The 24646-nt window shown below is 33.8% G+C and overlaps 3 protein-coding genes across 4 annotated transcripts; all 3 read right to left on the minus strand.

The window, feature by feature from the left end:
* Positions 1–2368: 2368 nt before the first annotated feature.
* On the minus strand, positions 2369–7716 carry LOC131952766 (uncharacterized). Of its 2 annotated transcripts, none has more exons than XM_059315593.1 (2): positions 7619–7716; positions 2369–4780 (listed from the first exon to the last, which is right to left on the minus strand). In XM_059315593.1, exon 2 carries the CDS (start codon positions 4766–4768, stop codon positions 2978–2980), a length of 1791 nt encoding a protein of 596 aa, XP_059171576.1. In that variant the 5' UTR covers positions 4769–4780; positions 7619–7716; the 3' UTR covers positions 2369–2977. The 2 variants fall into 2 exon arrangements, with proteins under 2 accessions (XP_059171576.1, XP_059171584.1); XM_059315601.1 differs by lacking the exon at positions 7619–7716 and adding an exon at positions 7348–7392.
* A 3381-nt stretch (positions 7717–11097) lies between these two features.
* LOC131952748 (kelch repeat and BTB domain-containing protein 3) lies at positions 11098–17755 on the minus strand. Its single transcript, XM_059315570.1, has 2 exons — positions 17625–17755; positions 11098–13755 (listed from the first exon to the last, which is right to left on the minus strand). Exon 2 carries the CDS (start codon positions 13741–13743, stop codon positions 11962–11964), a length of 1782 nt encoding a protein of 593 aa, XP_059171553.1. The 5' UTR covers positions 13744–13755; positions 17625–17755; the 3' UTR covers positions 11098–11961.
* A 1127-nt stretch (positions 17756–18882) lies between these two features.
* On the minus strand, positions 18883–23145 carry LOC131952725 (kelch repeat and BTB domain-containing protein 3). The gene is made up of 2 exons (XM_059315535.1): positions 23136–23145; positions 18883–21109 (listed from the first exon to the last, which is right to left on the minus strand). The coding sequence occupies exon 2, from the start codon at positions 21074–21076 to the stop codon at positions 19280–19282; it is 1797 nt and encodes a 598-aa protein (XP_059171518.1). The 5' UTR covers positions 21077–21109; positions 23136–23145; the 3' UTR covers positions 18883–19279.
* Positions 23146–24646: the final 1501 nt, after the last annotated feature.

Below are 24646 nucleotides of genomic sequence, written 5' to 3' on the forward strand. Positions count from 1 at the left end.
ACTTGTGATTTTAAACTTATTAAAGGAACCAAAGTCAATTCAATATGTCGAGGTTAATAATAACGGAAAAGTATTTTTTAAATGAAATTCAAGAAATTCTTTTTTAACTTATAATTAACTAAAATTGTTATTCACGTTGTAATATCAAGAACAACTCTTTATGTATTAGTACTACGCAACAAAAATAACTCACAGTTAAACAGGTAATCTCTTTTTGACGAATTATTTATAAGCTATTTTCAACGCGAGTTACCTCCGTTTGCATACATACATAAACTACTCCTTTTTAAAAATCATTACAAAACTACAAAGGGATTTGGTGCCTAAAGTATTGTAGTTTCTATTCCTTCCAGCGGTATCCAAAATGCTTTACAGATAAACTATCTCTAAAGCGTTGAATTAGTTCCGTTTAAAAGGTTTAATTCCACAGATATAAAATTTAACCATGTTTATAAGTTTCTAGGTATCACATCTCTTCATTGTATTTAATTTTAGACCTGCAAAAGAACATAGCTTAGTACACTCGTCCATAGTTTTTGACGTTTCTCCTCATAAAATTCTAACTTATTAGCCAGGTGCACATATATTCTAAGTCTTAGTATTCATTTAAAGTATCATCGTAAAATATGTAAATGTATGTGTGGACCTACATACAAATAAATAAAATAGCTTAATCCTAATTTATTCAATGAATTTAAGAACTAAAATACGAATGATGAAAAAACTGATAGTAAATCTAAAATATAAACTTTAAATTTTCAATCAGTCTTTTTAAACATGTTTCATCGCGTTCATTTTTAACATTAATTCAACTTATGTTTAACTAACTTAATTAAACTTAACAGGACTCGACGATGATCCAATGCTTTATATGTTAATCTTTGATTGTTTTAAATAAATTAAATATTTAGGTATTTCTACTTCATTTTATGTTGTATGGGTTTTATAGAGTTAGTAGAAATTTTGAATGCAAGATTTAGCTGTATGCGACTAAGCATTCAAGCAAGTTGTTTAAATTTTTTTTAAATACTAATTACTTTGATTTCGTACCATGTTTATTAACCTAATTTAAATCAGGCTTTTTTAAATACAATTAATTTTTTGCTAATGAATAAAATTTAAAAAACATTATATTCGAGCTTATTAATAATATCTTTTGCAATATTATGTTTAATTGTAATTTTAATTTTTATTCATTTTTTTTTACATTTGACAATTTCATAATTTAATTCAAGCTAGATTTTGTTATTTACAGATAAATCGGGTAAACCACTTACTATTAATGTAGATATTATTGATAATTTTGTTTTGTTTTTAATTAAGAAGAGTATAGACTTCCTGTGAGCTGATAGTAATAAAGCCCAATAGGAGACACGCAATAAATGGATTCTACAAGGGTTACCTTGCATAAGTAACACAATAGTCTGTACTTTGGTATCAACTGTATTTATGAGCATCGGTCTTCGACAAATATTTTACTTCCTATTAATCTAGACAAACGTATACAAGTGTGATTAAATTTGGCTTCGTAATTAATCCAAAACAACATAGAGAATGAGATCAATGACATTGTTTGAAGCCAATTTCCAAAATAAATAAAACTGGTCCATAACACAATTTATATAAGAAAATAATCTGAATTTTATAAAACGTTTTTTGTCCCAGAGGCGTAGCGACCCTTCCCGGCGCCCGGGGACAAACTTTTCGATTTGCAACCCCCCCTCAAGATTTCGATTTGCACCACCACCCCCTCAAACGTTCGATTTGCACCCCCTCCCCCTCAAACTTTCAATTTGCACCCCCTCAACCTTTCAATTTATTTTTCCAACCCATTTTGGCGCCCCCTAAGGTCGGCGCCCAGGGACATATGTCCCCCCCCCCCCTGCACCATCCTCGCTACGCTACTGTTTTGTCCTTAGAAATTGAGTATTGAATAGAAATCGTCTTAAATGTCTTTGCACACACAGACATTGAATAGAAAAACGACAAATCATGTATTACAGCAGACAAATTGTATACAATTTTGCCGTTTTTGAAAAAAAAGGAACGCCTTTTAAGGTTGCACATGTTTCGAAAATGAAATTGAAAAATTGTTTAGGCGATTCGAATCAGTGTACTCACAAACAATAAAAACAAACAATAAATTTTCACTATGGTGCGCCATGATCGTTGTGTAACTTTTACAAATAACACGTCCAATGCTTTATGAAACAAAAACTGGAAAAACAAAATCTCAATTATAATTGGTATTTTTAATTGACCAATTTACACTTATAATGATAAACAAAGAAATGTATATTGAAACAAAATGCTAAAATGTATATAATACACCATTGACTTATAAAACGTAAAATTATAAACGTGTAAAATATGAAAGTATCAAAATGTTTTTCTTCATTTAATATTGGTTCAAAATTTAAAATGTATCAAGTGCATGGATCTTAACTATCATAACTTTAGTTGTTGCGAGGAACGTAAATCAAACGACTTGTTTTACTTTAAATAGACTATGTAGTTTATTATTCAAAATGACTTTAACATATGTAAATAAATTAGTTATTGATTTGCAAACACACATTTAACAAGATCTACTTATTTTAAACTATTTATGACAACAGTTTTTAAATAACTGTGCTTGTAAATTAATTCCTTTGTGAAACGTGGCTGCATGCTTCGTTTACTAACGAATACATTTTAATTATGTAAACAAGTTTGCTTTTTCCTGAATTCGAACCTACGACTTGCCTAGTTTACCAAAATTTAACACAATACAAGATTTCGTATCACCGCCTAGACTACCCTAGTCGCGTGCACAAATAGAAATGGGATTTATTTTATTTTAAGCTGGTATCAAAACGTCCCTTATGTAGGACAAGACGGCTCAAGCATTCGTCACTTGAATTGAACATAATACATGATTGGTATCACAACACACACTATCATACACACCGGCCAAGACTGAAACGTGATTTTTATTTTAAACTGGTATTAACACGTCCTTATGTAGAACAACTGGTATAAGATTAGAGCAAGCATAATCCAGTAAATTCCAAACTGCAAATTGGCAAAAATAATCTTTTAACATATCTGGAAACACACTGAGTTGTTCGCATGGTTTTTTAAATATACCTGGATATGAAACAATTAGTCTATCGTCTAACGTCAATGCGCCGTGCAATTTATGAGGTGTTTGCCATTGGCCCAGCAACTGGAATGTAACTTTACCGTTTTTCATTTGTATAGTCCATAAATCTCCACGTTTTTGTAATACAAAAGTATTATTATCATGACTGAAGCTGATCAGATACTTTGCTGGTCCATTTAATTGTTCTACTGTTGATAATTTCTTTGTTAGAATGTCTAGTTTGTGAACTGCAGTTTTGTCTTCATTTTCGACAATTACAGAGCTGAAAATTAGAATCATTCTCCGATAACTTATAGCATGACGTACTTTCGTCGAATCAGGTAGATTTGTAAATTCTTCAACTTTCGGGTTCCCACATTTCGGAAATATTCGGTATATTTCTGTTGATTTTTTGCTTAGAATAAAAATGCAGTCATCATATGGAACTAGAACTAGTCTTCTTCGTGGAATTTCCGTTATTTTATTCCAGGAATTCCCGCTGAAAACAAACAAACTGCTGTTTTCTTCTTCATCATCTTTGACTCCAGCGGCGTATAAATATGAATCAAAGACAGCCAAAGTTACCTCCAGACGAAGTTCACTACAATCTACACAGGTGTGGAACTTAAAATCCTGCGTATTCAATATAACGAACCCCAAACCGATGGTGTACACAACACCGCAATGCTGCCATTCACTCGAGGCTCGATGTATGGCACTTGTTCGCCATTGTCCGTGGTTATAATGTGTTGTCTTATACAATACAGCATCAATCAAAATATCTCTAGCTTCAGTGTTGTTGATAATCAATCGATGTTTTAGCAGATGTTTCAACATCGGTGAACTTACTAAACACGTTCTAACAGATTGTAATAACGATGCAAGTCTTTGAAGTCTTTTATTAGGATTTTTATTTAAATCATCCTTCCTAACTACTGTAAAACGTTTGTCTGTTTCATCATTACAACTAATTTCTTTTGAAGTATTCTCTTGTGAGTCGGTTAATGTCTCTTCATCGTCTTCAATTTTGTCTTTTTCTGGCACATATTCAACCCACTTTAGCACTAGTTTTATTAGCCAGTCTTCGTTTCTTACATTTAGCTCATGAGAATCGATAAAATAATCGAAATCATTGAAGCCAAGTCCCAATACTACTCTAGGATCTAGCTCACAAATGCTATCAAAGTTTGCCAGTAAAAACGTGTCTAAGAAATCGCTAAGTTTTTCAGAGTTAAAAAATTCTGCTATTTTCCACATATCCTCAAAGTTCTCAACAGTAGTGACTTTTGTAGCGAAATCTGCACAATTTTCCACAATAAAATCTATCTGTAGTTGATCTGCTGCCTGCCATAAGTCCATACAATTGTCTATCGTTAATGTAATCTTTCCCGTGTACATCGACTTTAAAATAAGCTGGAATATATCCAATGAAATCCCATTGATCGTTACACAACCCTCTTTAGCCTCCTTCATGTCTGTCATTAAAAGTGCTCTGAAGAAATGTGACGACGCTGCCAGAATAACACGGTGACATGGCAACTCAACGTCCTCAATTCGGACGATAAAATCCAACAAACTTTTTTCTTGTAGAAGTTTCTCTGTGTTTTTTACAACACTGTTCGCCTTGTCATTTTCCTCGCCCATCGCTTAAATCACCTGAAATTATTGTTTTAAAAATTGATTAACTGCAGAAATTTAGTTACCTAAATAAAGTGATATATTAATTAGTTTCTACAGCACGCGTTGTTATTCTTATTAATAGCCAAACATCCCAAATCACGATACTTATCCATAGAAAGACGGGTTAAAAACATGTGCATAATCTCATCAATAGAACTAGAAATATGAATTTCGACTCATTAATGGAAAAGAATAATAATTTAAAATAATGTAAAATACAATTACTTTTATTGCAAATTGTAAAAATAAATGTAAACATTTGCACATTTTAGCTAGAGTTATTTAAATCTTGCAAAATATACTCAAGACTTGTTTATATTCGTAATTACTAACAGAATAATTTTAAATGACGTTAGTTTTTGTTAATCGCTTTAAAGATCAAACAAGGAATGTACAAACTTTTGGTATCAGTGAATACTAGTTTTCTCTTACATGACAAGGGAATTTATAGAGTATAAATAAGGCCATAATTAGAGTTGTGGTTCACTTAAGGTAAAATTTATATAATACGCCTATTCAAATTATCGAGTAACTGTTGGAATATACACTCTTAGCCATAAGGAATTAAATTTTTTATAAGTCTCTATATAATCATCGATCACTAGAGAACAAAATCAACTCATTTTATGAATATCCAGTCTAGCAAGAATACGTTCAGATTTTAGTTCAGTACAACTTAAACACTGAATGTATATCGACATCTTGGCCTGATGTTTCAAAAGTCCATTTGTGAGTGTGGCGGGGGGGGGGGGGGGTTAGTTTTGAAAAAAACTTAAAATAACTGCTGTTATAAAAACTGTTTTTTTTATAAGAAGTAATGACCTGTACCTTCATTCAGAGCCATACCGATGGGGGGGGGCAGGGGGGGACGACATATGTCCCCGGGCGCCGACCTTAGGGGGCGCCAAAATGGGTTGTAAAAATAAATTAAAATGTCATTTTAGATGCATTTTTGCAGTTTGAGGGGAGGTGGGGGGGATGCAAATCGAAAAGTTGAGGGGGGTGCAAATCGAAAGTTTGAGAGGGGGGTGCAAATTGAAAATTTGCTCCTGAGGGGGCGCCAAATTGAAAGTTTGTCCCCGGGCGCCGGGAAGTGTCGTTACGCCTCTGCCTTTATTTATGTCTAGTATTGCTATGTTTGCCACATCACCTGCCACAATAAACATTTCACGTATTTATGTATCACAAGAAATGTCTGTATAACCGTCCAGTTCTTACTGAAATGGGCTACAGGGCATTACCCGCCCCCCCCCCCGAAATTATCCCCCGGACATCCCCACGTATTTACCCCCCCCCCCCCCCGGAGCAATTACCCCCCTCTCTGTTAATTACCCCCCTGTCAATTATCCCCGGGGAATTACCCCCACCCCCTCCCACCTCTCAAATTAGAATCCTAACTCTAATTAGATTAGAATTCTATACCTATATATTACTTTAATCCTAACCTTAAGAACAAGACCAAAACCTAAGCATCCACCCTAACCCTAACCCTAACCCTAACCCTAACCCTAACCCTAACCCTAACCCTAACCCTAACCCTAACCCTAACCATTATTGGCCTATGATTTATCTCACAAACTCTATCGAAGTTGGCCAGCAAAAAAGTGTCTAAAAAAACTACAAACTTTGTCAGAATTTAGGAATTCTGCTACGTTCTTCCCTAACCCTAACCCTAACCCTAACCCTAACCCTAACCCTAACCCTAACCCTAACCCTAACCCTAACCCTAACCCTAACCCTAACCCTAGCCCTAACCCTAACCCTAACCCTAACCCTAACCCTAACCCTAGCCCTAACCCTAACCCTAGCCCTAACCCTAACCCTAACCCTAACTCTAACCCTGTCGGGGTGGGGGGTAATGTCCTACTGGGCGGGGGTAATTGACGGGGGGGGGGGGTAATTGACACGGGGTGATAATTACTCCGGGGTTAATGTCGGGGGGGGGGGAAATGTCCGAGGGGTTATTGACGGGGGGGGAGGGATTGCCCTGTTCCCACTGAAATGGTATGAGAATAGTCAGTTGTTGTTTAAAATAGATCAGAGGTCAGTAAACGTCTTCCTGTGTCAGAGGTCAACCTGCCTACAATCGAAGTGTTCTGAGCTAGACTAAGAGTGTAGGGTTATGCTTCACTTTTTTTTTTGAAAAATTGACATTTAAAACATTTAAATGTCATTTCACACCTTCCTGGTTTAAAGCTGCCTATCCCGGTTAAAGGGATTAGCGATCTGAAGGAGTTACTCTAAAAATGAACGAATCCTTGCACAAAGCTTTTTTTTAGTGCACAAAAAGTACAAACCTGAAAATGTCCAAAGGCGTAGTGACCCATTCCGGCGCCCAAGGCGAACTATTAATTTCGGCCCTCCTCCCATTTATATTATATTTATTCAGGTTGCTGAAAAGGCGCCCACCCAACCCCCCCCCTCTACCACACACACCATCTAGTTGAAATGGTCACTAGTTTGTTTTTATTTCCTTTGGTGCCACACTTCAACAGTGTAAAATTCAATACTTCAGCTTAAAAGACATTTAAAATTTGTTCTACCCCTTTTTTTCGCCTCATCCTCAAACTACGCCACTGTCCACTAGGTAATGGAACAGGTTACAACGTACTAACAACATTCACCCCTTTGATTCCCTTTACTCATACACTACATTCTTCAAACGATGCTGGTACGAAACGACCTCTTGCAAGCCTACAGCATTTTACATCTCGTAGGTGTTTCCGTTTTATCGGAACTATTTTTAATGATGACAGTTCATATAGATCTAGATCTATATTGCAAAATATATCAACAGTTTAAACTGAAACTTACCATGTTCTAATAAAAAACACAAGACTTTGAAAGTTGAGCCGTAAAATGTAAAAAAAATATTATAAAAAGCATAATAAAATGCCATAAAAATTTTAAAAACAAAATATTTGATTTTACTCCTAGCCACACTGGTGCAATCAAATGAAAGCACCAAAATATTTGTTAAAAGCAAAATTTGGGTGTGCAAAAATGATATTATTTGTAACTCTAATATTTATTTTAATAACACTTGAGTGAGCTCCCTTAAATTTTTCTTATTTACCAATGTAGGCGACTGAGTTGACAAGAAGCCTACCATCATGTTGTTGATATGGATTAAAAACGTGCTTTTTTAGATTTTACAATCAAAGCGACTGTAAAGAATTATCAAAAAATAAAAGTTAAGCCTAAAAATAAATCAGAAATTTAATATGTTTAGAATTAATGTTATAGAACCAAATCCAGAGAACTTGAAAATAATTTTTGAGTTTGAGGCTACATTTCTATTTATTTTCATCAAGCCTACGCTATAACCAGTTGTTTTACTTTCGTAAGACAAACATTGATTTGCTGTACAGGAACAGATTTGATAGATTTCTGACAGCCCCACATCATAGTTTTTTACTTTCTCGTATATAAGAAGTATAGAGAAAGTCTTGTAATAGTGCAAAAAAAATCGAGATTTTTGCAAATCTCAACGTTTTGCACCTCACTGATACGGAAAAAACATATTTTTTTCAATCTTGTCCGTATGTCTGTGTGTCTGTATGTGTGTGTGTCTGTGTGTGTGTAAACACGATAACGTGAGTACCGTTACAGCTAGGTTGATGAAATTGCATATATAAGTCTAATTTATCAAAATCGTAGATCTCTATCAACTTTTGAGTGATTTCCGATAACCGTAAGTGGTACTTTTTCTACTTTGAATATTTCAGATACATAAATGAAAATTCACATGTAAGTAAAAAAATATAATTCTCCACCTTCTCTCAAATTTTGAGTAATTTCCGTTGACCGGAAGTACTAATTTACGCTATTTCAGATATCTCAAAAAAAACGCATGTAAATTTATAAAGTACTTATAATATTGCGCACTATTATGCACATTTCATTTGGTGTGCAATTCTTTTTTCTACGAGATTTTATTCTATTTTAAAAACTTAAAGTTTTTAAAATGGAGTTCCCATCCCCTGTCGTTTTATATAAGAATATTCGAAAAAGTTTAGGGGAGATCACTCCCGTTTTATTTGTTTACAAAACTTTGCAGACATAGTTTTTAAATAACAATGCAAATTTACACCAAATGACATAGTTCTGCCATTTTCTTTCTTTACAATTAATTTGTACAATTAAATTTATACTAGCCGATCAAATAGCAGGATGCCATTGTTTATGTCACCATTACATGCCAAAACTAAATTGTTTTGCGGGGTTTTTTTTATTATTTTTATTTAGTTACCGAAAATTTTTAAAACAAATGCATCAATTTTTCGTAAAGTCCGAAAAAAAAACTGGATTTTATAACTATATAAATTTTTAACTACGCCGCGCAAGATTTTTAAAATATTTAATGTGTCTCTCGAACACCTTTAAGACTTTTCTCGCCCGGGTCAATTTGATTAGTAAGGGTTAGCGTGATACTTCTAGTGTAATCCGCTAAACACAAAAAACGGGCTATACACAAAAAGGTGTGTTTGTGGCCAAAATAAAAAGTTAAAAAAAAAAACACAATTGGGTGAAAATTCTTAGAGTATGCTTAGTGAGAATATGATATAAAATGTTTAAATTCTTGAGATTTTTGGAAAATTCAAAAATAAATCACCTTTAAGCTAACGGAAATCACATTTAACATTTGATATAAGGGGTCGGCGTGGTCGAGTCGGTAAAGCTCAAGGTTGCTAAACCGAAAAGTCTCGAGTTCGAACCCTCGGGCAGATGAGGCTCGTTAGCTGGGGAAAGCCACTCTTCTAGGGGGATCCCTTCCAACACTAAAATTAAGAACGAAAAAGAAGAAGAATTTGATATAAACTAATGCTTATGCTTTATATAATATTTCCTCCACCTAATTGAACGGTGCTAATGCTCAGACGGCAGGAGGTTAAAATGCCGATAAACATTTGATAGGATTTCGCTAATATGATCTAATACTATTTTATAATATTTCTAATATGTAAATAGTCGGTACATACGTTTTAAAAAAATATCGATAAACATTTAAAAATTAAAAGAAACTTGTTGTAATATCCTAAACCTATCATAATATTCAAACGTAGAGTAAAGTACTACTTCCGCTTACCGGAAATCGCTCAATAATAGAACACAATTTGTATGCAATTCAATACTTAGTAGTGATATTTTGTCCGGCAGGCTAAAACGGTACTGGACTGAAAGAATTCTTTTTTTTTTTGTGAGAAACCTAAAAAAAAGGTTTAGGAACCACATTCGGTTAATGTAAACCTACGAAAAGTCTCTGATATTTATGATACATGAACGTTACTGAAACGGTACTCAAGTTATTATTTCTACTGACCGGCAGACAAGATTGCAAACCTAAGATTTTTTCGGCTTAGAAATGTACAACACCGAGTCTTGCCGAAATCCCGATTACGAATTTTCACAAGATTTTCAATTATTTTAATTTTCTAAGAGTACGCTAGAAAATACTCTTCTAACTTTTAAAAACCTTTATGAGGAATTAAAATTAAATATAAAGTCATTTAGTCCAGCGTAAAATAAGTTCAGTCTATATTTCATTTTTAATGAAGAAAATACTATTTCTGGCAAAAAAAAATATAATTTTTTATTAAGATTCCAAGATGCCAAAACATAGAGCATGCTATTAAAACTTGAATTGTAAACGCAGAAACCGTAGCCACTTTAAAACAATGTTCATGTAAATGATTGACAACCTCCATAATTCTAGTCACGATTATCGAGTCAGTTATTTCAGGGCATATATTACAATTAGCGTTAACTTCTCTTTGTTTGTAAATAGAAGAGTAATGTGTCAAAAAAGTAATCAATAAATAAAATTAAACTATTAATCACTCTAAAATATTTTAAAAATTACTAAATTAAAAATAAAATTAAAATACAACATATTTAAAATTACTGCCAAAAATTATTTTTTTTTGCCATTTATGCTTCTTTTTTTATATATATGAAACCTAACGTCACTGATTTAGTGATTGTGGTTTTTGTAAATACTTACTAAAGAATAATGAAATTGTTAATGTGTAGCGTAACCTTTAAGCATGCAGTGGAACATCTAGAGCTAAATATGTATATTTTCTTAATGTAATGGAAACGAAAAACACTACACAGAGCGACATAAATCATTTTATCGTCCTGAAGCTATGTGAAAGAACTTACACAAACACTATTTTATTTCGGTAGATTTTATTACCAAATTAAGGTAGATAAAACGTAGAAATTTTAGATTAAATCAAAGTGTTTAAATTGTGCAAAAGTACAATTAGATTTATGAAACTTTCTGTAAATATTGTAAAATAGGCTAAAAAATGTAATGTTCAATAAATTAATTCAATTAATTAATATTTTTAATATAAATATTAACAATTAATTAATATTAATATATTAATATTATTAAACATGGGCTATTTTATAATAGCACTGTGTCCTACCCTAGTATAATATTTAAAACAGCAGGTAAAAAATAAATTAGAATACTTTCCAGCTAATACTAATCACGGGTTTACACATAGAGAATGTTGCTGTAAAAATATCACGACAGCAAACATGACATTTTTAACTCCTTGAGTATTTTAAATCAGCATGCCAGTGAAGTTTATAAATTAAATACTTTCATGAAACTTTCGTTAAAAAATACATTAGATGTAAGGGTAAACAAAACAAGACTCCGATTAGAAACAAACATAACGAAATATAAACAAGTATTGATGATTACTTATAACTAGTCTGTAAATTGTTCTCTAAATTAAAAAATAAATTATTAATTATTTTCCAGAAAAACAAAATATAATTTAAACTTGGCCAATCTAACACCATTGTACTGTGTTTTCATAATAGCTTTCTGCATGCAAAAAAACTTAGTGAATTATAAGAATACATTTTTAATATTGTTAGTTTAATAAAATGATTACAGTTGTATATTTTGGTACGTTCAGACGTGTTTATGTATTTAACGAAATGTAAACAGATTAATAGTTAATTTATCCTAAATGATTTAATATCAAAATACATTATCTCCATTCCAGAACTGTTGCACCCGTCCTTATTTCTAAACACAATTCCAGAACTGGTACCGTGACTTCAACACACTGACCCATTTAAACACGAGTGAGTTATAACATAGACTCTACAATTTCAGACAAACTGGCTGTTTATTTTGTTGGTACTGGTATCAATATATTTTTAGGTAGAAGAACTGGGGTGAAATTTGAGCGTGGTAAATTAAGATGGTTCCAGACTTCAATGTTGGCAAAATACATCATTAACAGAGGTGTTAATTTTTTTTTTAATGAATTTATAAGTGGAACAAGAAGTTCGTCGTCGTACGTTAATTTATCCTGCACATCTTTTAATGTGCACCACCTACACAGGTGATGGAATGTAACTTTCCCGTCTTTAAAATCAATTGTCCATATATCTCCATTTTTCTGTGAAACATAGGTACTCTTATCATCACTTAACGTGACTAGATTTTTAGCTGGGCCGTCCAGTTGTTGTAGTGTTGTGAACGTCTTTGTTAGAATGTCTAGTTGATGAACTGCTGTTTTCTCCTCACCACTGACGGTCACAGAACTGAAGATGAGAATCCCTCTCTGATAACTTACAGCATGGCGAACTTTCATTGCCTCTGGTATTTTTGTAAATACTTCAACTCTCGCATTCCCACATTTAGGAAATATTTGATATATTTCTTGATTGGTCTTGCTTAGAATAAAAATGCACTCATCATATGATACAAGAACTAACTTACGTCCTGGAATTTCAGCAATTTTTTTCCAAAAATTTCCGCTAAAAACACACAGGCTGCTGTATTCTTGAGCTTCATCATCAACACCGGCAGCGTATAAATAAGAGTCGAAAACAACTAAAGTCACTTCCAGACGACATTCGCTACAATTTTCAAAGGTGAAAAACCTGTGACCAAAAGCAGTTAAAACAATGAAAGCCAAGTCAGTTACGTGCACAACACTGCAATGCTCCCATTCACTAGAGGTTCTATGTGTGGCATTTGCTGGCAGTTGTCCGTGGTTATAATGTGTTGTCTTATACAATACAGCATCGATTAAAATATCTCTGGCTTCAGTGTTGTTGATAATCAATTGATGTTTTAGCAGATATTTCAACATCGGTGCACTTACAAAACACGTTCTAACAGATTTTAACAATGACGCAAGTCTCCGAAGTCTTTTACCTTGAATTGTATATAGTTGATCTTTCATTTCTGTTATTAAACTTGTGCCTGATTCATTATTGGAACTTGTTTCTCTTACAGTTACCTGTTGTGTGTCGGTGTATTTCTCATCTTCGTCTTCACTGCTATTTTTTTCTGGCACATACTCAACCCACTTTAGCACTAGCTTTGTGAGCAAGTCTTCATTCCTTACGTTGAGATGATGAGATCTAATAAAGAAATCGAAATCACGGAAGTCCATTTCCATTATAGGCCTATGATTTATCTCACAAACGCTATCGAAGTTGGCCAGCAAAAAAGTGTCTAAAAAACTACAAACTTTGTCAGAATTTAGAAATTCTGCTACGTTCTTCATGCTCTCGAAGTTCTCAACAGAAGTGACTTTAGTAGCGAAATCCTCACAGTGTCGAACAACAAAATCTATCTGTAGTTGGTCTGCTGCCCGCCATATGTCGATAAAATTGTCTAACGTTAGAGTAATCTTTCCCGTGTACATTGACTTAAAAATTGGTCGAAACGTTTCTAATGATATCCCACTTATAGTCACACAACCCTCTTTAGCCTCCTTCATGTCTGTCATTAAAAGTGCTCTGAAGAAATGTGACGACGCTGCCAGAATAACACGGTGACATGGCAACTCCACGTCCTCAACTCGGACAGTAAAATCAAACAAACTTTTTTCTTGTAGAAGTTTTTCTGTGTTTTTTGCGACGGAATGTCCACAGCCAATTTGTTCAGCCATTGCTCAATTTACCTGAAATTATTGTTGAAAAGCTCTGTTTAATAACTTCCAGATAATGATATGCATAGATTGTGTTGCCTAAATAATATGTTATTATTTAACCTTATCTAAATCTAGTCACTATATTGTAACAACAATAATTCTTGTTTTGATAAATAGCTAAACAACATTTTTTGTAAAGCAGAATCCTTAACCACTCTACTTGAAGTGTTAAACAAAAATTATTAATAAAATGTATTGAGAATTCATTTTTGAGATCAAATTAAAATTAGACTACTTCGGCATTAAATATCTTCGATGGTAAAGAGAAAAGAGGGTGCTAGGGAAAATCCTGATCTCTTCATCTAAATAACTGACACACCCTAAGGATTCCACTTATCTAGGCGTATCCGGTAGTAAAATCCACGTATAACTTAGCTTTTAAACAAAACTAGACTACCCGTCATCCGTTGAATAACTGTGGGTTTCGGGGATCATCCATAAAAAAACAATACGTCTGTTATTTATCGTCACAAAAAACCAGACCCCATATTCAAAAAGATGTTTTTTATCTTTTAAAAACACCGAAAACACCGATTTCGGACTATCCCTTCATATTCTGACGTCACCGGTGACCTACTCAACTCTACTTCACCTGCCCAGTGTCCCGCCAAGTCTCAGACAACATGTTTTTATCGTTTAAAAAAAAACGATTCCAGCCTATTCTATCCCTTCATATGCTTAGGGCAAAGAAACAGATTAACTCTACTTCACCTGACCTGTACCCCATCAAGTTCAGATAGGCAATTTTATCATTCACATCTAAAAAATAAAAATAAAATGAAAAAAAAAATTAACATTGACGTATTGGTCTAGAACCCGTGGCACCCGCGTGCAAGCCGTTTACAATAACAACTTAGCTATTTAACTCGTGACGTAACAGATGTTGTTTTTATACTATAGTTTATTACTTTGAGTCTCCTTATGCAACTTGATTTACGCGCATAGGTCTAGATCTAAGTCTAGTTGTAGTAACTTTCAAATTAAATTTTATCTTAAATTAGCCAAACAAAGATTTATATAAATTATTGAAGGTTTGAAATTATCCAGATCTAGATAGAATTATCTAGATTAGATTCTACGACTCATTTAGCATGTTTATATAACGTGAAAACCCGCCATTTTGCTCGTGGTAAACATAGCCTAAAAATAGTCGGAAATCATGCGTCCGGTCCGGACGCCATTGTTGTTAGCAACCGACCACGCCTCCAATAAAGCGAGAAATCCTACTATATCTAGCTCTTGAACCTAGATAGATAAATCCTATGTATTCTGAAATTAGATGTTCATTAAAGCTAAACAAAAATGTATATAAAATAAGGCCTGAAATAGATTCTAGATGTAGAATTTGCATTAAGTCTAGATCTAGAATTTACGTAAAGTCTAGTGACCTAGATCTTGATCTAAAATCTAGATTTCATAACATGTTCTTCCTTCGACAGCTGATCTGTAGATCTAGAGAAATTTATCGTAAAACTAAATGAAAAAGACAGTTGAAAATTGATTTTAAGTGTTGGAACGTAATAAATACAGCAAACGGACGTATTGTTAAAATTATAGCCGACAGAAAATTAGCTTTAGAACGCGTTAAACTTTGGAATGGGAACACTATCTTCTTCTTTAGACGCCGCCATTTTATTGTACTAAAAAGTAAACAAAAAAATGTGACGTCACTGTTTCGTCGAGTCTAGTGGTTGTTATAATCTTTTAAAATAAATGTGGTTAATCTACCTATGAATAAATCAATAAATTAATTAACGTCTTCAATAAATGTGTGATTAACAGTCTGTCTGCAATCAAAAATTATTCTCTACCTACATACTATTTTACAGCCCCTCATATAGAGCAGTTTCCTTACAGTACGAAATCGGACAAACAAAAAAAAATATTCAAACATGTAAACAAACTTGAGTTTTAGTAGTATACTAGACTACCCGTCATCCGTTGGATAACTGTGGGTTTCGGGGGTCATCCATCAAAAAACATCACGTCTGTCACTCAGAGGCATAGCGACCCTTCCCGGCGCTCGGGGACAAACTTTTCAATTTGAACCCCCCCACCCGCAAGATTTCGATTTGCAACCCCCCCTCCCCCTCAAACTTTTGATGTGCACCCCCCCCCCCCCCCCACACTCAAACTTTCGATTTGCACCCCCCTCAACCTTTCAATTTATGTTTCCAACCCATTTTGGCGCCCCCCCCCCCCCCCCTCCTTGCTACGCTACTGCAGTGTCGCTTATCGTCACAAAAAACAGACCCCACATTCAAAAATATGTTTTTTTATCTTTTAAAAACACCGAAAACACCAATTTCGGACTATCCCTTCATATACTGACGTCACAGGTGACCTACTCAACTCTACTTCACCTGCCCAGTGTCCCGCCAAGTCTCAGACAACATGTTTTTATCGTTTAAAAAACGATTCCAGCCGAGCATGTCTCTGACCACACTATCCCTTCATATTCTTAGGACAAAGAAACAGATGAACCCTACTTCACCTACCCTGTGCCCCGCGAGGTCCTGATAGTCAACCTTATCATTCACATATAGGGTTTAAGAAAAAATAATTGAAAACGTAAAAAAAAAAAGTTCTATTAATTTTTATGACACTGACTTTAAAATTTAGCTTTCATTCTCCAAAGCAAATTTTAAAATGCTTTTCTGGCATATCTAGCCCTGGCCACCTATACCATGTTTAAATAATGTGAACACCCGCCATTTTGCTCGTGGTAAACATGGTCTAAAAATGGTCGGAAGTCATGCGTCCGGTCCGGACGCCATATTGTTGTAAGCAGCCGACCACGCCTCCAAGTTAGTGAGTAATCCTACTACATCTAGATATAGAACCTAGATAAAAATAAATCCCATGTATTTTCGAATTAGATGATCATTGAAGCTAAACAAAGATTTATATAAAATAATTAAGGCCTGAAATAGATTCTAGATGTAGAATTTACATTAAGTCTAGATCTAGAATTTACATTGAGTCTAGTGACCTAGATCTAGGCTAGATCTAGATCTAGAATCTAGGCTAGATTCATAACTTTCCTTCGACAGCTGATCTTTAGATCTAGAGAAATTTATTGTAAAACTAAATGAAAAAAGACAGTTGAAAATTGATATAAGTGTTGGAACGTAATAAATACAGCAAACGGACGTATTGTTAAAGTTATGACCGACAGAAAATTAGATTTAGAACGCGTTAAACTTTTGAATGGGAACACAATTTTCTTCGATAGATGCCGCCATTTTATTGTACTAAAGAGTAAACAAAAAACTGTGACGTCACAGTCCCGCCGAGTGTAGTGGTCGTTCTAAACTTTTAAAAAAAATAGGGTTATTCTTCGTATGAATAAATCAATAAATTAATTAACGTCTTTAAATAAATGTGTGATTAACAGTCTGTCTTAAAACAAAAAAAATTTCTCTACCTACATACTATTTTACAGCTCTCCACGATGAGTGCAACCAAGCGCAATAGTCAATCAGCCAAACAAACAAACAAACAAATAAACAAATAAATATTCAAACATGTAAACAAACTTGACTTTTAGTAGTATTAGATATAGATATAGATAGATGAGTCGTGCATCATCACCATGGTATCAAAGACAAAAGGCATTCAAAGATGATTTTCAAACAAAAACAAAACATAAAAATGAATATTTACTGTAAATCTGTATGAATTCTGCTGTTGCCTTTTAGACTAGTTAAGAAAAAAAAAAGAGACATTCTGTTTGTTTTTTTTTTGCTCCTTCATGCAGGAAATCGAGCTAGGGATCAATAATGACTATACATAGACGATACAATAAATCAACAATTTAAAATAGAACTGAAACTTACCATCATTGAACAGTTACCACAAAACAGTCCATGATTTTTATAGACGATCTAGATATATAATACGTTTAATGTAGAAGGTAAACTGAAACGTGTAAATAGTTTGTATAAAAACGTCAATAAAATGCTATTCCATGGCGTAAAAATAAAATAAAAACATTTATTAAATCTTACTCCAAGTCGCACTGGTGCAATCAAATAATGGCGCCAAAATATTTGATAAATGCATTGAAAGGTGTGCAAAATATTATGTTATATAAGACGCGAATGCATGTTTTAACTATAAGAAAGAAAGAAATTGCATGAAACGATTCAGACCTAAAAATATTTTTATGGTGCAAAATCGAAATCAAGAATTTAATAAATCGCAACGTGTTACCCCTTCCTGCAATCTTGTGTGCATCGGTCTCTCAAAAATACGTAACAAGGGAAGGAACTTTCAAATATTAGTGTTATATACGCAAGTCCCTATCAAGTTTTAATTTCTGGTAATAATATTTTATATAACCAAAATTGCAGATCTGATTCTTTTCCTGCCGTTCCGATGAACTTATTTAGAACAATTGAATTATTACATAATAACTATATAGTATCATTTAGTGAAGTTTTCGTGTAGTAAACTTTTTAACTTTAGCTTATAGGAGCGAAATTCGAGAATTAATGCTAATCTTCGTTGAATGTTACCACTGAGAGGATGCTTTACGTTTTGTTCAGACGGTTTATGCCATAAGAGACACGAACTTCACATTATCTGCCGCTCGTGTCCAAGACACACCGGGAAAATATTTTAGAGTTCATATATTTTGGAGGGATAGTGTGTGGTCAGCCGCTTTTACTTTCCTAGGTAAAGTTTCCCATTCAAACGTGACGGTCTATGGTAGAGTTCACTTGTTTCTGTGACCTCGGCATATGAAGAGATAGTGTGGTACCCCTCAGAGTTGGGACTCAAGGACGGTTTACTGACTTGAATCCGGATTCGAACTCGAGTATTACGGGTTAGCAGTCCAGCTCTCTACCGCTAGACCACTCCGTCCCATATTCGCTGGGTAGACACTACGTTATTGAACCCGGATTCGATCTCGAGACGTTCGGGTTTGTAGTCTTGTTCTCTACCGCTAGGCCATCCCATATTTATTTTATTTAAAGTCATATAATTAATTGTGTTTAAATACTTACATTTGTCAATGAAATATAAATTGAACATATAATATGAACACTATAACAGCCAAACACAGATAAAAATACCTTTTAGTTACTTGTTTGTTTTATTCGCCGATATAATGAAATGTAAAATGTATCAAAAGTTATGCTATAAAGTTTTAAATAATTGATCATAAAATGTGTTTGTTTCATACACGTTATGTTTTTGTAAATAAAAAAATGTAATAAGACAACACAGTGATGTGAAAAACGACACTTGATGTTGAAACGTTTTAGACCATTAAGACAGGTACATTTGTTTTATCCTCTTTTAGTCACCATATCTGCACTTTTGAAATTGACAGCAATTTATAAAAACTACATCAGTACATGTCTCTTCTGTTTCAGTAAAAAATTAAATTAATTTTCCTCCAAGTCTATCAGTTTGATAATTGTCCGTATGTTTTACAAAAGAATTGGTCTTCTGGCCAATAATATGTATATGATCACAACCGAAGCTATCCGATAAATAAATTGCCATCTTGTTCTATAAGTGGCTTTAAAATATTTTTAGGTAGAACAACGGGAATACAATTAGAACATGGGATATCATTCAAACTCCAAAGTGAAAGGTCCTTAAAATAACCCTTTAACTGCGGCGAAAACTCCATTTCATGGTCTAGTCGTCTATTTTTTAATCGCGGATACGCAATATGCAGATGGTTCTTGGTTGTATATGCCCCGTGTAGTATGAACATTGTGTTCCATAATCTGCACAAAAATTTGAATGTAACTTTACCAGCATTGCATTTGACAGTCCATAAATGTCCAGTTTTTTGTAAAAAATAGATATTGTTATCATCATTAAAATTTGTCAGATGATCAGCTGGTCCATTCAATTGTTCTAATTCTGTTAATTTCTTTGTTAGAATGTCTAGTTGATGAACTGCTGTTTTTTCTTTGCCATTGACGGTAACAGCACTGAAGATCAGAATCATCGTCTGGTAACTTACAGCCAATTGTACTTTCATTGTATCTGGTAGCTTTGTAAATTCTTTAACATTTGGGTTCCCGCATTTAGGAAATACCTGATAGATTTCTGGTTTAGCTCGGCTTAAAATAAAAATGTACTCATCATATGGTACTAAGATTAATTGACGAGCTGGGATTTCAGTTATTTTTTTCCAAGAGTTGCCACTTAAAACACACAAACTGCTTGTTTCCTCAGCTACATCTTTCACTCCAGCCGTGAATAGATATGAGTCAAAAACAACCAAAGTTACGTCGAGAAGACATTCACTACAATTCACACAGGTGTAATTCTTTTTATCAAATACACTTAATAGAACAAACCCAACCCCCATAACATACAGAATCCCGCAGTGTTCCCATTCACTGGAGGCTCGATGTATGGCACTTGTTCGCCATTGTCCGTGGTTATAATGTGTTGTCTTATACAATACAGCATCAATCAAAACATCTCTAGCTTCAATGTTGTTGATTATTAATCGATGTTTTAGCAGATCTTTTAGAAGTGGTGTACTTACAAGACACGTCCGCACAGATCTTAATAATCGCGCAAGCCTTCGGATTCTTTTACTTAGAATATTGTTTCTGTTATCTACATTAACATCTGAACTACTTCCCTGTGTAACATCCTCTTCTAAGTCGGCACATTCATCGTCGTCATCGTCACTGTCGTCTCCCACTGGTGTATATTCAACCCACTTTAGCACTAGTCTGATAACCCAGTCTTCATTTCTTACATTGAGTTGACGAGATTCAATCAATTTATTGAAATCGTCAAACCCAAGCTCCATTATAGGTTTAGCATTTACCTCACTAATGTTATCAAAGTTTAGTAATAAAAAGCTTTCTAAAAAACTTAAAATGTTTTCAGAATTTAAGATGTTTGCTATGTACTGCATTATTCCATAAATCTCAACACAAGTTAAAGTTTTAGCAAACTCTTCACAATGTCCAACAACAAAGTCTATCTGTAGTTGATCAGCTGCCTGCCAAATGTCGACAAAATTCTCCAACGTTAACCTTATCTTTCCCGTGTACAGCGACTTTAAAATAAGCTTGAATATATTCAATGAAACCTCATGCAAAGTCACATGACCTTCCTGAGCCTCCTTCATGTTAGAAGTTAAAAGAGCCCTGAAGAAATGTGACGACGCTGCCAGAATAACACGGTGACATGGCAACTCAACGTCCTCAACTATGACGATGAAATCTAACAAACTTTTTTCTTCTCGAAGTTTCTCTGTGTTTTTTACAATAGTGTGCACTGTGTCGTTTTCCTCGCCCATCGTCACAGTAAAGAAATAGGAACCTAAAAGAACCTGAAATAATCACGTGAAATCCAATGTGAAATTTAGTTTAAATGTGTATGTTTTTACTCTATACTCTCGTTCTTCCACCTTTTGTTAGGTATTTTATTTTTCCCAGCCCTATATACTTTATACACTTGCCTGTAAGACAGAATAATATGTCGATACTTTTAAAATAATTTAAGTACTGTCACTTTAACATGCTGTAACATTTACAAATAATAAACAATGTGAGCCCAATTTCTGGTTTCAGCAACACAAGATTGCATATCGTCCCTCTAACATAAATTGTGTATTTGTAAACTATAAAAATAACAGAAAACTCTTCAAACTGAGAACTCTAGAACTAGCATTGTATTTTAGTCCGCTTATATATCATAGCACAGTTTAAAATAATAAAACCAATGAAAAGAAAATGCTGTTATAAATTAACCAGCATTTAGCTACTGGTATGAACGCCGGTATAGTTATCTTTGGATTTAGATTAACACCCTCAAATAAATTTGTAAATTACTTTTAGAAATTATTCAAAATATCGAACACAGTTAGTTGAGAAATAGTGTAATGGTTACAGTTATGGTCAGGGAGATTGTATAGTCATAGTTAGAATTATGAGCAGTTTAAAAGTTAGAGCGGAAGTGAGGGGGTAGTGAATATATTAGATAACACTTGAAGCAGTTTTTATTTTATTATTCTGCTGTGTAAGGGCTAATGGTGTAGTATAGAACTATGTCATGTGACGCAAACTTTTTGAGGTTACATGTGAATTCTTTTTCCAAATTTTTAATAAACACGATCTTGGATAAAATATGGAAAAAACTTGATTACACTGTTTTTTTTTTCTCAAAAATTAATAGTGTTGTACTTTTTTCTATTTAATACAAATTTAATTAGAATAAAAGCTAGAATGTGCGTTTGTTACATTTAAAAACCTAACGTGTGAGCGTGAATCTAGTTCCTGGAAATGTACATAATGAAATGGGATGGTGGTGATGTTGTGGTAATGATGTTGTGGTGATGATGGTATCGTGATGATGTTGTGGTGATGATGTTGTGGTGATTGTTTTGCGGTAATGATGTTGTGGTGATGATGTTGTGGTGATGATGTTGTGGCGGTTATGTTGCGGTAATGATGTTGTAGTGATGATGTTGTCTTAATGAGGTTGTGTTAATGATGTTGTGGTGGTGATGTTGTCGTGATGACGGGTGGTTGATCTAGATGTGTTTAACGTTGGGATGGTTTTTCTTTAAATGGAATGTTTAATAAAAATACATAAAATATAAAAGTAAATATTCCTCTTTAGACCTAGAGATCCATTGGGTAGATGAAGTAGAGTTCAAAACCACTGGTTACTATATTATTGTAAATTAAAAATTAAGTTCCCCTTCCAAACCTGATGGTTTAAGGGGCAACTGAAATAGAATGTTTCTGTTTCTGTGACCTCGGCATATGAAGGGATGTTGGGGTCAGCACAATGCCATCCGCCTTTGCTTTCCCTAACGTGACTTAGGTATACATTAGAACTGGGTGGGCTCAAAGACTCTCTACTAACATAAAACCGGGTTTCATACTCGAGAGTTTTGGATTAGCAGTCTAGCGCTCTACCGCAAGGCCACTCCGAATACAAATAAGTATATTGTGTTTAATTGTGTCTGTGAGATGATGGTTTGACTGCCACACTTTTTATATTTATCCAGAATCAATTCCTTTGACTACAGTGCTAGCATCTTTGCTACGATGAAAGCTCATGATTTATGATAATGCTAGAATCCTTCTATATCTAGTATAGCCATAAGTTGTTAAACTATAGTGAGACACAAATTAAATCTTCAACGAACGTCCACCAAATTACCTACCTATACTCTGGTCATGAGAACTTTATATGAACGTACCAATAAAAATTTTAATCTATAGAAAAACTATAAATCTAAATATTAAAGGTCTTACCAGTTAGTTGTATATGATATTAACTGCTAATATAAAATGTCTAGAATAATATACATCGTTTGTAAGAATGCTACTAAAGTTGTAAATTACCGTATCAAAATATAAACTTTACTCCACGCCATAATGGTGCAGTCAAATCTAATCATCAAAACATTTTTTTAAGTTTACTTATGGTGTGCAATGTAGGCTGAGGTAAAGAAGCGAATAAACAATTGTTGTTTTTAAACAATTAGTCTTGCTATTCAGTTGTTTTTAAATTAGAATTTATTTGAATTATAACTTGTATGTGGAAACCAAACCCACTAAACAGAGACGATGTATTAAGAAATGAAAAAGCTAATAAATTCTTTAAAAATACATCAATAATGAAAATCTGATTTCGCTTAACTTTAAAGATGGCGCTATGTATTTTATTTACTGGAAATTTTCATAATTATGGTAATTGTTTCGATGCTACGCAATTTTAATTATTTTCTCGTATTAGGAGTAATAGTAAAAAAAAAGTTGAACTCGTGATTTATTGAAAATTCGAAGTTTTACATTTTTCGGAAAACACAGTTTTGTTCTCTACCCTTTATGTGTGATTGTCATTACCATATTATTAGTTAGGTGAAAGCAATTAATAAGTATTGAATTGTTTTTGTAAGTTTCTTTTTATTCTTTAGTTATATCCGTTTACCGGAAACGGTACAAAATCCATTTTTCCGATAACTTGAGTGACATACAGTCACCTGCCGGTGCCAGGTCATTTAGCGCCCTAGGCAAAACTTTCTTCAACGCCCCCCCCCCCATCAAATAATCATCTGAATCATCATGTTCTAAATTAAAATAATTACATTAATAAATACAATAATTATCTTATTATATTAACAGAGGCGTGGCTAGAGGAGGGCAGATGAAGCGGCTGCCACAGGCGCCGACACAAAGGGCGCTAATAATACATAGATAGATAATAATATAAAACGCTAATTACTGAATTATATACAGTTGAAATTAAGAATGTTGACTGCTACCTGGCATTACGGTCTTAATTGTTTTCTACATCAATAACGTGACAAAATAAAAAGACAAAGTGACTGGTAAAAACCGCCGCGGCCTTTCCAAATTAGGGGGGGGGGGCGTATTTTCAATAACGAGAATAACTATATATAGACCTAATTTAAAGATGGGGCGCAAAATTGATAGCTTGTCCTGGGCACCGAAATAGATTGCTACGCCTTTTTATATTTACCCTGTCTATAGTTTATATAATATAAAGTTAAACATTATTACTTTTTAATAATGGCGATTACACAGTTTTACGCCTCTCAATGGATAGCGCACTAGGCGACCGCCTAGTTCGCCTTATAGGTAGCGCCGGTCCTGGTGACATATTTGTTAGCTAGGCGAAATTTCACTTATAAGTAAAAGTTCGTATATGAAGGTTCGTGTCAACATATGAACGATTTCCGGCAACAGGACACGATACTTTAATATATTTCCATTTAAAACGATAACTACATTAAAGTTTTTAGTTAAGTAGACGAAATTTTTAAAATACATTTTAGATCCTATAATAAGGGTAATTTTTTAATGACTCCCAATATTTGCAAGTGTTAATT

Source organism: Physella acuta, unplaced genomic scaffold (assembly GCF_028476545.2).
Source record: "Physella acuta isolate Inbredline_101_S28 unplaced genomic scaffold, ASM2847654v3 ptg000073l, whole genome shotgun sequence".
NCBI classification, from domain to species: domain Eukaryota; kingdom Metazoa; phylum Mollusca; class Gastropoda; family Physidae; genus Physella; species Physella acuta.

What these genes read in the sequence shown, in the direction of transcription:
- LOC131952766 (XM_059315593.1), bottom strand. Translation starts at nt 4,768, where the DNA reads ATGGGCGAGGAAAATGACAAGGCGAACAGTGTTGTAAAAAACACAGAG.
- LOC131952748 (XM_059315570.1), bottom strand. Translation starts at nt 13,743, where the DNA reads ATGGCTGAACAAATTGGCTGTGGACATTCCGTCGCAAAAAACACAGAA.
- LOC131952725 (XM_059315535.1), bottom strand. Translation starts at nt 21,076, where the DNA reads ATGGGCGAGGAAAACGACACAGTGCACACTATTGTAAAAAACACAGAG.